The sequence below is a fragment of the Peromyscus californicus genome, unplaced genomic scaffold, assembly GCF_007827085.1.
Source record: "Peromyscus californicus insignis strain IS unplaced genomic scaffold, ASM782708v3 Scaffold_6__1_contigs__length_162567912, whole genome shotgun sequence".
Taxonomy (NCBI): Eukaryota; Metazoa; Chordata; class Mammalia; order Rodentia; family Cricetidae; genus Peromyscus; species Peromyscus californicus.
Window position 1 is genome coordinate 154,911,975 of NW_026294584.1, and position 14,591 is coordinate 154,926,565.

The 14,591-nt window shown below is 45.1% G+C and overlaps 1 protein-coding gene across 2 annotated transcripts in view; it reads left to right on the forward strand.

The window, feature by feature from the left end:
• Cmas (cytidine monophosphate N-acetylneuraminic acid synthetase) overlaps positions 1-14,382 on the forward strand; it is a 28,215-nt gene extending 13,833 nt beyond the window's left edge. The window contains exons 2-8 of one of the 2 annotated variants that reach the window (XM_052719680.1): positions 234-376; positions 530-685; positions 6,482-6,615; positions 9,099-9,193; positions 9,528-9,699; positions 10,595-10,748; positions 13,810-14,382. In XM_052719680.1, coding sequence (XP_052575640.1) covers positions 234-376; positions 530-685; positions 6,482-6,615; positions 9,099-9,193; positions 9,528-9,699; positions 10,595-10,748; positions 13,810-14,000 — 1,045 coding nt within the window. In that variant the 3' untranslated portion in view covers positions 14,001-14,382. The remainder of the gene's footprint in view (positions 1-233; positions 377-529; positions 686-6,481; positions 6,616-9,098; positions 9,194-9,527; positions 9,700-10,594; positions 10,749-13,809) is intronic. The other variant, XM_052719681.1, reaches the window with a different exon arrangement.
• The last annotated feature ends 209 nt before the right edge of the window (positions 14,383-14,591 follow it).

A 14,591-nucleotide genomic window follows, 5' to 3' on the forward strand; every position in this document is an offset into this window, starting at 1 on the left:
GCCCTATGCGGTGTTGGCTGGCTTGGAACTTTGGGACATTGCTCCAACCCCCACTCTGCTTCCTGAGCCTCGAGGGTCCAGGCATGCACCACAGTGCCTAGATTAATACTACTCTAGTTGTACAAAAGCTTTTCCAATGCCAAGTTGTGTGCGTTGGTACAGAGCTCTGTCTTACTGTTGGCAGTCTCTCCTGGGGACTTGGTTATTTAACTTTCTTCTTATTGTCCAAACAGTGTGTGGGTTTCAACAGACCACGATGAAATTGAGAATGTGGCCAAACAGTTCGGTGCACAGGTTCATCGAAGAAGTTCTGAAACATCCAAAGACAGCTCTACCTCACTCGACGCCATCGTAGAATTCCTTAATTATCACAATGGTATGAGTTTGACCACTCAACTCAAATTGGATGTGATCTGTAGCCATGTTTACCATTACACAAGACTTGGGTTAACGGTTCGTTTAAGATCTCAGTATTTCGTGATCACCAGGACTGTGTGTGTTTGATGTCTTTTCTTTGTGTTGTCTTCAGAGGTTGACATTGTGGGGAATATCCAAGCCACGTCTCCATGTTTACATCCCACCGACCTCCAGAAAGTCGCAGAAATGATTCGAGAAGAAGGCTATGACTCTGTCTTCTCAGTGGTGAGGCGCCATCAGTTTCGATGGAGCGAAATTCAGAAAGGAGGTAAGTCAGCTCATTGTACTGAAAGTCGGGCTTTGTTTTGTTTTGTGAATGTATACTATTAACAGTAATGAGAGCTAAGGAGCAGTAAGAGTGTTTGGAACACAGCTGCAGTAGCCCATGACAGGTTATTCCAGTCTAGACCTTGTTGTAAAGCAAAATGGTAAAAACCAGATTACCTCAGCTTCCCACTCCTTAGACACCCCAGCCTCTGTTTCTGGTAGTTGGCAATGTAGACAGTTTTTAGATCAGCTCCTTTTGTGTTGGTTCTTGGCCTGTCAGGGGAGCACCAAACCACACCAACCCTCCATACTGAACTAGTGCAGCACCTCCATAGGGAATCCTCAAGCCAAAGTTGAGTGTTGAGGGTGATGTGCTGTGAGAGTCTGTTAAATAAACTCAGCAAGTATTTAGGTTAAAGAGATGACAGATCCATAAACGATTGCCATACATTGTAAAAAAGTTGGGAATGCTTGAGTAAGCGCCTCACAACACCCAAATTGAGTGCTGGGAACTGCCGTTTTATCTTTTCGTGTGCTGCGACCCTTTGGAGCCCCGGGAAGCAGAATGCTGCTGGTGGACAGTGTCTGAATCAGGCTGGCAATTCCTGGGCTCTGTTACATTTCTTGTTTATAAAATCATAGCTGCTGTCTGTGTCAGCTGTGTGACCAGTCCGTCACAGGTTTCTGTGACATTTTCTGTCCTTGTTACAGTAGATGTGCATGTCCAACATGGTGGTCCTCGTGCCACTCATGCTGTGTTAACCATGCCAAACTCAAATGTCCCTTAAAAGTAGAAATACATATCACAGGGGAATGGGAGGAAGGCTTGGTGAGGCCCAGCACTCTGATCACCGAAACCTGTGTAAAAGGTGGGTAGACGTTGAAGCCTCCTGTAGACAGAGACAGGGGATTCCTGGGAAAGTTGGCTGGCCATCATCATCAGTCTGCAAGCTCTGGGTTTGATTGACAGACCTAGCTGCACAAAATGAAGTGCCTGAGGCAAATGTCAGGCCTGCACTCCTCTGCACCACCCCCCACAAGTACACACATGCTCATACACGTGTGACTACCATAGACCTGTGCACACACCAAATAGAAGGAAAAGTACACACTGCATTTCTGCAATTTCATGTGAAGTAGGGGTCACAGTATCTTGTTAATAATCTTACACTTACTGCAGGTTGAGATGAGGTGATGACTGTTTTCTCCTGGCATTTTAAGACTGTTTTCTGAAGCGCTGTCGTGAAGATGTTGTCTTCTGTTTTCCTTGTTTTTCTCAGCAATACAGCCGCCATCCCCGTGATTATTTCCCCAAGCGTAACACCTCATCTTCCTTGGGGTGCTCCTAAGAGTCTGTGTCCTCTCTCTCCCCACATTGTGAGGCGACGTTTCCTAGTTCACCCACAGTGGCTGCTATCTTAGCAGCAGTGGCAGTCTCAGACTCTGGCCATGAGATGTTTTTCTACAGCGTTTTCTTTGTCCTCTTTCTGGAATCCATTCGAAGTTAGTTTTGAGTAGTTTCTGGTTTGTGTTTCTCAGTCTGCCCTGCTATCCTTATTCCTTACTCTGCTTACTTTTGAGCAATCCCAGCTGGCCTGAGTGTACTAACTGCCTATTCAGCCAGTTGGAGCCTTGAATTACTTCAGGGTTGTTATTGTTGTTGTTGATTTCTAGTCTGCATATTTGAGTTCGTTTTTAGGGATTCCATTCCCTGGTGAAATTTTCATGTTTATCCACCTTCACGATCTTTTTCTTTAATGTCTTTAGCATATTTATGGCAGTTATTGAAAAGTTCTTTGTGCAAATTCCAGCATTTTTGGTTTTTTCGCTGAGTCATTTCTCCTACTGTTTGTCCTCTTGAATGTGACCTTCCTGTTTCTGCTTCTCTGTGTGTTTCACGGTGTGGCTTATACCTGCCATAGACCTTGGAATCCACATTTTCCTTCAGAAAGGACTTACCTCCATTTCTGTGATACACAGGGATAAGGAGCCGATGACAGTGGTTCAATGAGAAGTTGTACTAGACTCACACTGTAATTCCAGTCCACTGCCCAGTGTGGGTGCCGATTATGGGTAGGTCTCATAGGTACAGTTGGCTCCCAGTCAACTACCCTAGACAGTGTAGGAGATGCCATCACACAGTGCTGTGAGGACAGGAGACACCAGCCCTCTGGTACTGTGAGACTCTTGCCTGGTCTCCAGCCAGCCCCTCCGGCCCCTTGTATATGGCATGGCGGTGGGAAGAACTGGTGATATAGTTGTCCTGTACCTGACAGTCTACACATGTCCACGAGTCTGGATCTTTTCTCAAGTCTTCATGCAGACTCCCTCTGTTTGTGCCAAGTGTGAGCTTGCTCATCTGCCCTCACACTCCGTAAAGTGTCTCCAAGGAGAAGGGCTTGTCCTGTCCCATCTTATTGAGTCCCCTGAATTTTTAGCTGCTTGTTCACACCTCTGTTGCAGGCTCCCTGAAGGCAGAGAGCTCTATCTGTTGAAGTCTCCAGAAGCCTGAAAAACGTGTTGCCATTAGCCAGTCAAACATATTTGCTGAGTTTCCTTAATTTACGTCAGACACAGTCAGATGGCACAGAACATGGATAGTAAGGGACGTGGGTATAGGTTAGTCATGGGAGCCTTCACATACAGAGGTGACAGCCCAAAGTAAAAGATTCGAAAGTGACACCAACATGTACATGTATGCATACCTGAATACATACACATATGCATATACCCCCCAAATGTACATACACATGCATGTATACCCAAACACATCTTTATACCCAGAATTGGGTGTAGTCCGAAGTTTTCCTGTGTCCTGTGTTGCTAGAGTTTTTCTGCCTGGCCCACAGTCAGGGCAAATCTCTCTCACCCGCCAGTCCCAAGCCGCTCAAACCCGATCAAGTAAACACAGAGACTTATATTGGTTACAAACTGTATGGCCGTGGCAGGCTTCTTGCTAACTGTTCTTACAGCTTAAATTAATCCATTTCTATTAATCTATACCTTGCCACGTGGCTTGTGGCTTACCGGTACTTTACATCTTCCTTGTCCTGATGGCGGCTGGCAGTGTCTCTCTCTCTCAGCCTTCCACTTCCCACCTCTATTCTCCTCCTTGTCCCGCCTATACTTCCTGCCTGGCCACGGACCAATCAGTGATTTATTTACTGACCAATCAGCAACACATTTGACATACAGACCATCCCACAGCACTTCCCGTTTTCTTTTCTTAAAAAGGAAGGTTTTAACCTTTACACATCTCCAAAGTCAGCTTGGTATATTTGGGAATTTGGACGTAGCTTCTCTTACTACTTCCTGCTGGAGGGGGGCGCTGTATCTTCTGGGGAAACAAAGAAAATTTTAGGATCATGGAGTAGTCCGTGAGGCTGTATCATCTGAGCCAGTTGTCTTGAAACGGTTCTGGATGTTGGATCATCTGGGCCATGGTGTCATCGGAGACCTTTCAGGGGGTCTTGGCTGGTCAAACCTGATGTGTCTTAATCTGGAACAAATCCATAGCCTCTGGCTTTCTGTGGAAACAAAAGCAGAATCTCCTTTCCAAAGCAACATATCCTTATATCCAAATTTTGAAGTCAAGGTACCTTTAAAATATACATTTTGGCATAACTCAACAGCTTTTGTAATCAAATGTTTTTCTTTAGTTACGAATATCAAAGAGAACATAATCCAGATTCTTTGTGTGGTAGCCATCTTTACGTGGCTTATTTTTTTATATTAGTTTGAGCCTATTGCTTTGAACTGTAGCCTTTTAAGCCTGAAATGGCGCTGGTGCTGTGGCTGCTGGCTCCGCCCACTTCAGCTTCCCAACATGGCGGAGGCGGTATGCTTACCGCCAGCTCTGGGAGCCATCGTGGGTCTATGTTTTTATCCAAGCAGCGTGTAGCCCAGAAACCTCTTTTTTTGTTTTGTACTAGCAAAGGCTAAATCCACAATGTAGCTTAATGTGCCACTTGCAGAAGCCTCATTCCCGCCATATGGCGGCAGGTCGAGCGCGCACACTAGGAACCCGCCAGTAGCTCAAACCGGCAGCTGCCGCTCATTTGAGAGAGACAATTAGGAACTGTTTTTAGCTCCGTTTTAGAATCTTTTTTTTCAGTTTTTAGGTGGAAACTCTTGCCCCACGTTGGACGCCATTTGTTGCTAGAGTTTTTCTGCCTGGCCCACAGTCAGGGCAAATCTCTCTCACCCGCCAGTCCCAAGCCGCTCAAACCCGATCAAGTAAACACAGAGACTTATATTGGTTACAAACTGTATGGCCGTGGCAGGCTTCTTGCTAACTGTTCTTACAGCTTAAATTAATCCATTTCTATTAATCTATACCTTGCCACGTGGCTTGTGGCTTACCGGTACTTTACATCTTCCTTGTCCTGATGGCGGCTGGCAGTGTCTCTCTCTCTCAGCCTTCCACTTCCCACCTCTATTCTCCTCCTTGTCCCGCCTATACTTCCTGCCTGGCCACGGACCAATCAGTGATTTATTTACTGACCAATCAGCAACACATTTGACATACAGACCATCCCACAGCAGTCCTGCCCAACCCGTGGTCAGGACAAATCTATCCTACCTGCAGTCTTGCAGCTGCTTATAAAATAATTACTCAGAGGCATAATATTATTTATAAATTGTATGGCCTGTGGCAGGCTTCTTACTAGCTAGCTCTTAGAACTTAACTCAGCCCATAACTATTAATCTATGTATCACCACGTGTTCCATGGCTTTACCTGTGTCCCATTAACTATTGCTCCTTCGGTGGCTGGCTCGTGTCTCTCTGCCTCCACCTTTCTCTTTCCTGTCTCCCTCCTTGGATGTCCCACCTGCCTCTAAGCTACCTTGCCATAGGCTAAAGCAGCATATTTATTAACCAGTGGGAACAACATGTATTCATAGCTTACAGAAAGACATCCCCCAGCAATTGGGGGAAATCCAGTGAGAGGGGAAGAGACTCTCTATTGATAACAAAAGCTTCACTGTCCATCCATTATACTCATTAGTGTTGACACTGCTGGGCTTTCATTATCAATACCATAAATATTTATTTTTGTGTTTCATATATCTTAAACACCAAATAAAAACATTTACCTATTTTCACTGGTGTAAAGCTTTGATATGGGCTCAGAGTGTAGATCAGTTGGCAGAGTACTTGCCTAGCATGCGCAAGGCCCTGAGTTCACATCAGCGTTGCATAATACTGGGCATGTTGGCACATGACTGTCATGTCATCCTATCACTCAGGAAGTGGAGCCAGAAACATCAGAAGTTTAAGGTCATATTCAGCTAAGTAGGGAATTTGAGGCCAGCCAGGGTTACATGAAACTCAAAAACAAAAAAAGTTAAAACCTTTCAGTGATTTAATGGGAAAGTCCTTAGTTTTCTGTGATAATTCTGTGAAAGCACTTTCTAACCATGTTAGATAAATGCACACACACTGTATTTCTGCAGCTGGAAATAATGAGAAATAGACTAAAGAGGTCAAGTTTGGAATGATACTTTATGACAAGTCCCAATCCTTGGGAGCTGTGTGAAGGTTGCCTGCATGCCCTCCAAAATCACAGAACTTGTAGAAATACCTTAAACCTGAATTTCTCTGAATTGCTTCATGAAATACTTTTTCTGATACTAGCAGTTTAAAAGTAGATACAAGTGATTGTCCCTCTAGAAGTAGTAGCTTTTGTTTCTCTAGATACAGATGTATGCATTCTGAGGGGATTGTTTTTGTGCCTTTACTAAGTGAGCAGTGTCTATTCTAAGTAATGTAGACTACTGTAGCTTTTGCTTTTAGTTCGTGAAGTGACTGAGCCTCTGAACTTGAATCCAGCTAAACGGCCTCGGCGACAAGACTGGGATGGAGAGTTATATGAAAACGGCTCGTTTTATTTTGCTAAGAGACATTTGATAGAGATGGGTTACCTACAGGTTTGTATATTCATTTTATACGACTCTTCAAACCCTCTGTGTTGTGCTTCAAGTTCTGGGAGAGAAGCTTGAGTCTGCCATCTCTAGAGGAAAGGTGGGAGAGAAGCTTGAGTCCGCCATCTCTAGAGGAAAGGTGGGAGAGAAGTTTGGCTCCATCATCTCTGGAGGAAAGGTGGGAGAGAAGTTTGGCTCCATCATCTCTGGGGGGGTATCATCTGGCTGCTGGCCCTGCAGCTTTACCCCCAAGGTGATCTTCGAAATTCACAGTAAATATCTTTGGAGTCTGTTCAGTTGAATATTGAGATAAAAATGAGATAAGGGCTGAGAACTGATAGTGTCTTCCTGTTCTCATTAACCCACCAGTTGTTTGTGGTCCACATTAGGTTACAATTAGATTATGGCTATGTGGTTAAATAATTTCTACTACTTTAAAACAGAAAACAGCCAATTCAGTAGATCTGAGAGAGCATTGACCTGGTTTTCTGGAAGGCCAAATTCTGTCTCTCTGTGTCACCTTGACTATATTGTTCTGTGTGCTTGTTCACTGCTCCTGTTTTGAAATGAGAGGACTGGCAATCTCTCATTCTTAGAGCCTGCGTGACTGTGTCACATCCTGGAAAACTGGTTCATTTTCATATCGCTGCCAAGCACCCCTACCGTGGGCTGTGGAAAACACTACGTGGTCACCTACAGCACTCTGCACAGCCGAGGAGAAACATTGTCATTGCTGCCCCACTTTACAGAGGTGACAACTGCGGCTCTGAACATAGAGTAATTAGGAGCTGGCTCAGGCTGGGAGCACTGGCTGCTCTTCCAGAGGACCCAGGTTCAGTTCCCAGCACCCACATGGCAGCTCACGACCATCTGTAACTCCAGTTCTGGCAGATTCAACACCTTCTTCTGTCCTCCTTGGACACTGTATGCATGTGGTACACAGACATAAACACAGTCTATATCTTTATAAATAAATACATTTGTATAAATGAAAGAATTCAAGACAGAAGCAATACTGTTGAGATTTAGGCCCTGTTGTGTGACATTTTGCTTGTGTTCTGACAAATAAAGCTTGCCTGGAGATCAGAGGACAGAGCTAGCCACTAGTTAACCACAGAGGCCAGGCAGTGGTGGCACACAGCTTTAATCCCAGCACATGGGAGGTGGAGACAGGGGAAAAAGGCAAGTGAAGACAGACAGGATCCCCACACATTCAGTCTGAGATTTCATAGAGGTAAGAAGTCTCTGGTGGCTGGCTGCTCTGCCTCTCTCTCCAGGCCAGCTTTATTTGTCTGAACACAAAATATCACACAACCAGGCCCTTAGAGGGAAGGAGGGGTCAGGGGTCAGGGAAATGGCTCAGTGAGTAAAGCAGGTGACACACATGTGAGGACTGGAGTTCAGATCCCCAGAAACCACTAAGTGCCTGGTGGTCGTGGGGACCTGCCTGATTTTCCAGTATTCAAAAGGTGAGTGTGAGCATCCCCTGGGCAAGCTGCTAGTTAGGGTGGTCTGTCCCAGTGAATAAGGTGGAAAGTGGTTAAGGGAGACTCCCAACATCAGCCTGAGCCCTTCACATGTGCATGAGCCAGGTTCATGTACCCCACACGTGTGTATCCACACACATGTGAACAGTGTTCGAGAAAGAGTAGTTTAAAGGTGGCCCGCCTTCTGGGCATGTGCAGACTGGTTCCAGTTCCCAGCATCAGAAGGGAAACCTCTCCACTCTAAAATTTCTCCCGTGATTCATATTCTGAAAACAAAGGGTTTTCCCCCCTAGTCTTCAGATCAGTACATAGGTAAACACAGAAGTCTGACCCTTCTAGTTACAGTCTAGAGTTCAGGTTAGATTTCACACACAGGTACCCCACCCCCCTGCCACCCTTGGCTCTTTTCTAGGGACAGCTGTGGTTTAGTCCTTCCCAAATGTGTGAAGAAAAATTGTGTTTCTCATTGTAACATGATTTGTGAAAACAGTTTTTAGAAATGAAGTCGCCCTATAATTGGTCTAGTCATTGAAACAGCATCAGAGGAATGGTCCCTCTCTTGCCCTGTACCCAGGCACGGCCTCAGCCCTGACATGCACCGTGCACCCCCAGGACCTGAGACAGTCTGCAGCAGTAGCTGCAGGTGCCCACCCCAACCCTGGTCTGGGACCAGAGTCTGAAAACCTGCTGTCAGATGGTGAGAGGGCGCCGCCTTGCAGAGGGAAAGCAGCAGCTCTCAGGGTCCTCAGAAAGCGCTTGTGTTCAGAGCTGAGGAGGTGCCTTTCACCTCAGACAGGTCTGTTTAAAGGAAATCAGGGAACTTGCACGGCGGGCAGAATTTGAAAACTCATTTGTTGGTTTGAACTTTGTTTTCAGAATAATCACTGTGGGTGTGTTGCTGGTTTACAGGATTATTTGTTTGCTCAATAATGCAAACCCATATCTAAGCTGCGTATACATAAGTGAATATCAGAACACTCACAGCATTTCTATTGTCTTTAGGGTGGAAAAATGGCATATTATGAAATGCGAGCTGAGCATAGTGTGGATATAGACGTGGACATTGATTGGCCGATTGCAGAGCAAAGAGTTTTGAGGTAAAAGAAGGAAAAAAAGCCTGTGGTAGCCATGAACCAGGGCCCGGTGCTATTTTTAGCGTGCTTAACTAGCCTTGTAGACACTGATTTGAGATAGTCTTTGTACTCAGTTTCCTCGAACGGGAAAGGTGTGCTTATAAAACACCCCTGTAATGACGTCTTTGTAAGCTGGGTGGCGTAGTTTGGCTAAGCAGCGAGTTGTCGTGCTGTCTGCAGAGTGCACAGTGAAATGAATTTGAAGAGTGATGTCTGCTGCCACTGCCCTTGACCAGACGTCAGCGTGAGGCGAGTTGCACTTGTGCTCGCTCAGAAGTTCTGTCTTGGTTTCTTTCAGATTTGGCTATTTTGGAAAAGAGAAACTGAAAGAGATAAAGCTTTTGGTTTGCAATATTGATGGATGTCTCACCAATGGCCACATTTATGTATCAGGAGACCAAAAAGAAATAATATCTTATGATGTAAAAGATGCTATTGGCATAAGTTTATTAAAGAAAAGTGGTATTGAGGTATGTGCTCCCTAATACAGCAGTATGTGTAAGATTTTGATTCAAGGTCAAAGAATATTGCAGTAATGAAGAGATTTCAAGTTTTACTGTTTACATAAAGTTTTCCAAGTACTGCTTGGTGTATGCCTAAAGAACTCTGACACTGGAAAGATGAAATTGGGGGTTTTCCAGTTCGTTAATATCTCCTATTTAATCATACACTAAGCACACTTCTTCCTTTCCCATAGGACCTTGGAACAAGAAAGATTTCCTTAATTCATTTGGGCACCTAGAAAGGGGCAAACACTTTGTAGACTTTTTTTTTTTTTTTTTTTTTGGTTTTTCGAGACAGGGACTTTGTAGACTTTTTAAGTACGGCCTGTTCGTGTGAATGAAAGGGTTAATTCACAGTAATTTAATGTATCGGTGTATTTCTTAAAACAAAGGTTGAGCCGGGCCTGGGGACACACACCTGAAAGGCAGCTCCTAGGGAGGGAGACAAGCAAAGCGTGAGTTCAAGGCCTGACTGTAACTCGGCGTGACCTTGTCTCAAGATAAAACCTGAAAAGGGGCCTGGAGATGGGACTCAGTGATAAAATACTTGCCTAGCATGCTTGCATGATACCTTGGATACAGTCCACAGTTCAGGAGGGGAAAAGTTAAGTGCAGTTCACTAGAAATCTCGACTACAGCTCGAGATGGACGTTCCTCCTGAGCAGTTGTTGACTTTCAGGGAGAGGCTGTGTGTCCCCTGGTACAGCTGGCCTGTCACCTTGACAGGCTTTAGAGGTCACACATGCTTTGTTTTGCTGTTGATTTTCGTAACTGGCCCTTCAGGTCAAAGGACCACTCATTTGTGACTTGGTTTATCCCCAAACCTGTTTCCCTCCCTTCTAACAGCCCGCTTCTTTTCCAGGTGAGACTCATCTCAGAAAGGGCCTGCTCCAAGCAGACACTCTCCGCCTTAAAGCTGGACTGTAAAGCAGAAGTCAGTGTGTCAGACAAGCTGGCCATCGTGGACGAGTGGAGGAAGGAGATGGGCCTGTGCTGGAAAGAAGTGGCCTATCTCGGTGGGTCATTTGCAGATCTGCTTATCCTGTCAGGATAACCAGAGGGAAAGTCCCCAGATGACTGTAGGGAAGTGGACATCTCTTAAACTGCAGACCAGAGTATCACATTAGAACAGTCTGGGCCAGTGGGTAATAGCAATCGCTGTCCAGTTTGATGACCACAGTTCAGTTGCCAGGATACACGTGGTAGAGAGAGCTGACCTTTGAAAGATGCCCTACCCTTTAACCTCCCCAGGGATAGGGTTGGCACATGCTCACCCTGAGTTTCTAGTACACGAGAACATTTTTTTCTATTTGCTTTTTACAACAAATTCCAATTTGAGAAAGAAACTGGGGTAATGTGCCAATGATGGAGAGAAAAAGAATCTGTCTAAATTGCTGAAGAATGCAGCCCGTGAGCACAGTGGACTTGAAACAGCCATCTGTGTTTACGGCATGATCAAATATGTCTGAGATTTTCATGTTAGTGTTAAGCAGATAGGCTTAGCGGGTCCCTACAGTGTGCAGGCAAGCAACTAGTTGCTAGAACCATAAGCATTGTGTGTACAGAGCTGGCAGCCCCGTGATATCAGCATTGTAAGTATTAAGAGGTACTAGTTGCTAAGGTGCACAGTAACTACAAATCATGCATGAAGTACATGTGGGCAGATCACACCAGCCTCAAGGTCACCCGAGCCCGTGGACTTGAAATATGGAGTAGCTTTGGAGCCAAATGTAGAGAAAATGCAATAAGACATTGGTTGTAGAAAGCACCAGCCATCCAATACACAGGATCCCCACTGTGCCCCTTATCCATGAGGCCTCACAGAAACTTTCCTGTGACTGACTTTATATATTCTAATCAACAAACTAAGCAAACATTAGAAAGAGAAACAAAGATCGAAGGCTTCACATTGTGTAGGAAATGTGTCGTTTATGTAGGCAGAGGCCCCGAGTCAGATCCAAAAGGCATTGACAAAGGAGAAGTGATAACCACACTGGGCGGGTCCGTTTGTCTGCATGTAAGAAAATCTTCCTATCATGACAATGAAGGGCTTGTAGAAAAAAACAAAAACTTAGAATACATCCTAAATTTTTACTCAAAATATGAGCAGTGTTTCGAATGGGCACATAAATGTATAAAACACATTCCAGGGCTGGAGAGATGGCTCGGAGGTTACGAGCACTGGCTGCTCTCTCTGACAACCCAGGTTTGATTCCCAACACCTACACAGTGACTCATAACCATCTGTCAACTCCAGTTCCGGGCCATCCAGCACCCTCTTTGGGCCTCCACAGGTGCTGCATGAACAGGGTGCACAGACATACATACAGGGACAACACTCATACACATAAAATACAATAAAAACCTCTGGTTAATTTCCTCAGCAGTATTAATACTGTGCCAGGCATGGTGGTGTGTGCATGTGGCCCCAGCATGGGAAGGCAGGAGGGGTGCAGGTTCAAGCTTGTGTCTCAACAACTCAGAAGAAAAATTTAAAGACAGGTTTATGCAGAGAAATGCTAATTTTACTCTTTCTCCTCAGTGGAATCCACTCAGTTTACTGTATTGAGTTACAGGGAAACATGTCTGTGTGTGGACATGTAGCACATGGGAAACAGCATTTCCATAACTGTAGTTATGCCCCAAATGGGGACTCTGTCCCACTGGAGGACTCTGGTGTTTTTTCTAAAAGGGGTTGGGCAGGGCAGGTGGAGGGAGGGTGGAGTTTTGTTCATGTAATTTAGTATTTCTTTTGGTGGCTCCAATGTGGCAGCTTTCCTACAAATAGTATAGGACATCGAAGTCCGAGCGCTGCTGTAGATGGAAAAGGGCAGGACTTGGGTCAGCACAATGTACCCCGTGGGCTTGTTTTGTCCCCTGTTTTTAAACATTTCAGAATGAAAATGACAGTTTTGAAGGGTTGGGGAGAGGGTTTCAGACTCACGTTCAGATGTCCAGCCTCCGTGGAAAAAGCTGGGCATAGTGGCCCTGTGCTGTAACCCTGTCGATGGGAAAGAGGACATGGGCAAGGCTTTGGAGCTGGGTGGCTAGCTAGTTGGTGAACTCCAGCTCCACTGAGAAACCTGCCATAAAGAAGTAGATGAAGAGCCAGCAAGATGGCCCAGAGGATGAGGGCACTTGCTTTCAAGCCTGACGACATGAGCTAAACCCTGAGCCCACAATGTAGAAGGGCAAACCCACCTCCCACAAGTTATCCTGTGCCTTCCATGTGTACACACTCAACAAATGAATAAGGGACTGAGGAAGACAACGGGCGTTGACCCCTGTCCTCCATGCAAGTGCACACCTGCACACAATATGGCACATTTGGAGACAGTTGGCAGTATTTGACCATGTAATAGTTATTAAATTACTTTAAGGAATCATTATTTATTGTGTGAGTTTGATAATTTTTCTATTAGGTATAAATGCTTGAAAGTGTGGGGATAAAGGCCAAGAGGTAGTGTCCACACCTTTAATCCCAGCACTCAGGAGGCAGAGGCAGGCAGATCTCTGAATTCAAGGCCACCTTGTCTACAGAGTGAGTTTCAGTACAGCCAGGGCTACACAGAGAAACCCTTCTTGAAAAAAAAAGAAGTTTGGGGCTAAAATCTGTCTGCAAATTTCTTCCACACTCTACCTCCAAGAAAACTAGGGTACAGGACAGAGAAAGAAGTAACGATTAAATAATCTAAAACTGATCATTATTAACTATGATACGTTGCACATACTTGAAATTCCCTTAACAAGGTTATCATTTGTAATTCAAGTACAGAATTTCTGATAATTATAATACACAGCGGCTGGAGAGATGGCTCAGCCGTTAGAGGCTAGGCTCAGAACCAAAAATTATAATACACAGTAGGTAAAGGGTGTCCTCCATTCTCCCTCTGTGGCTGGGAAGAGCTTGTTCTGCAATGCTTAGGGAAAGCCCTGCTCTCACTTGTGCTTAGGTGTTTTGTTCTGATTGTTAGTGTTCCTACTGTTGTTCCTCGTCACCTCTGGGTTGTGGGTTGCATCATTTAGCTAGAACATTTTGTGTCTTTCATACTTGACTGATACTCATCTCGCTTGCAGGCAATGAAGTGTCTGACGAAGAATGCTTGAAGAGAGTGGGCCTTAGCGCTGTTCCTGCCGACGCCTGCTCTGGGGCCCAGAAGGCTGTGGGGTACATTTGCAAATGCAGCGGTGGCCGGGGGGCCATCCGGGAGTTTGCAGAGCACATTTTCCTCCTGATAGAAAAGGTTAATAACTCATGCCAAAAATAGAAATGGTATTGTGTGGGGTAGCAGGGATGCAGGCTTCGTCGGGCACATGACTTCTGTGTTCAACACATCCATGGTGTAATCTGCAGACCTGTGATTTGATTTGTGAGATTCCTGACTCTTCTCAAAGAGTTCCTCAAATCATGGTTCCAGAACCCACGAGATAATTATGTCTGCTTTCCTCTGGTGCAAGGTAATTGCCTGCCAAGGGATTGATCTAGTGTTCCTCAGACTTTTAGTAAATGCAAGAGACATCATAAACAATCAACTTTGTGTGTACCCTGTCAAACTGTGTTTGTGTGGTTTTAATGATGCTGAGTTTTATTTATTTTAAGGCAGTGTGTCTGTTAAGACATACCCATGTTAATAAAGTTCACAAACTTGATGAAGTTTCTGTTCTGTAGAAGACACTTCCTGGCACTTACTTTAAGCATTAGCTGTACAGTCTCAGAAACAAGCGACCGGACGCTGAGTGTGACACATGGTGATTGTGCTTTGTATATGCACGCCAAGAGAACACACACACACACACACACACACACACACACACACACACACACACACACACACAAATGCAGAGATCTAAATATGTTC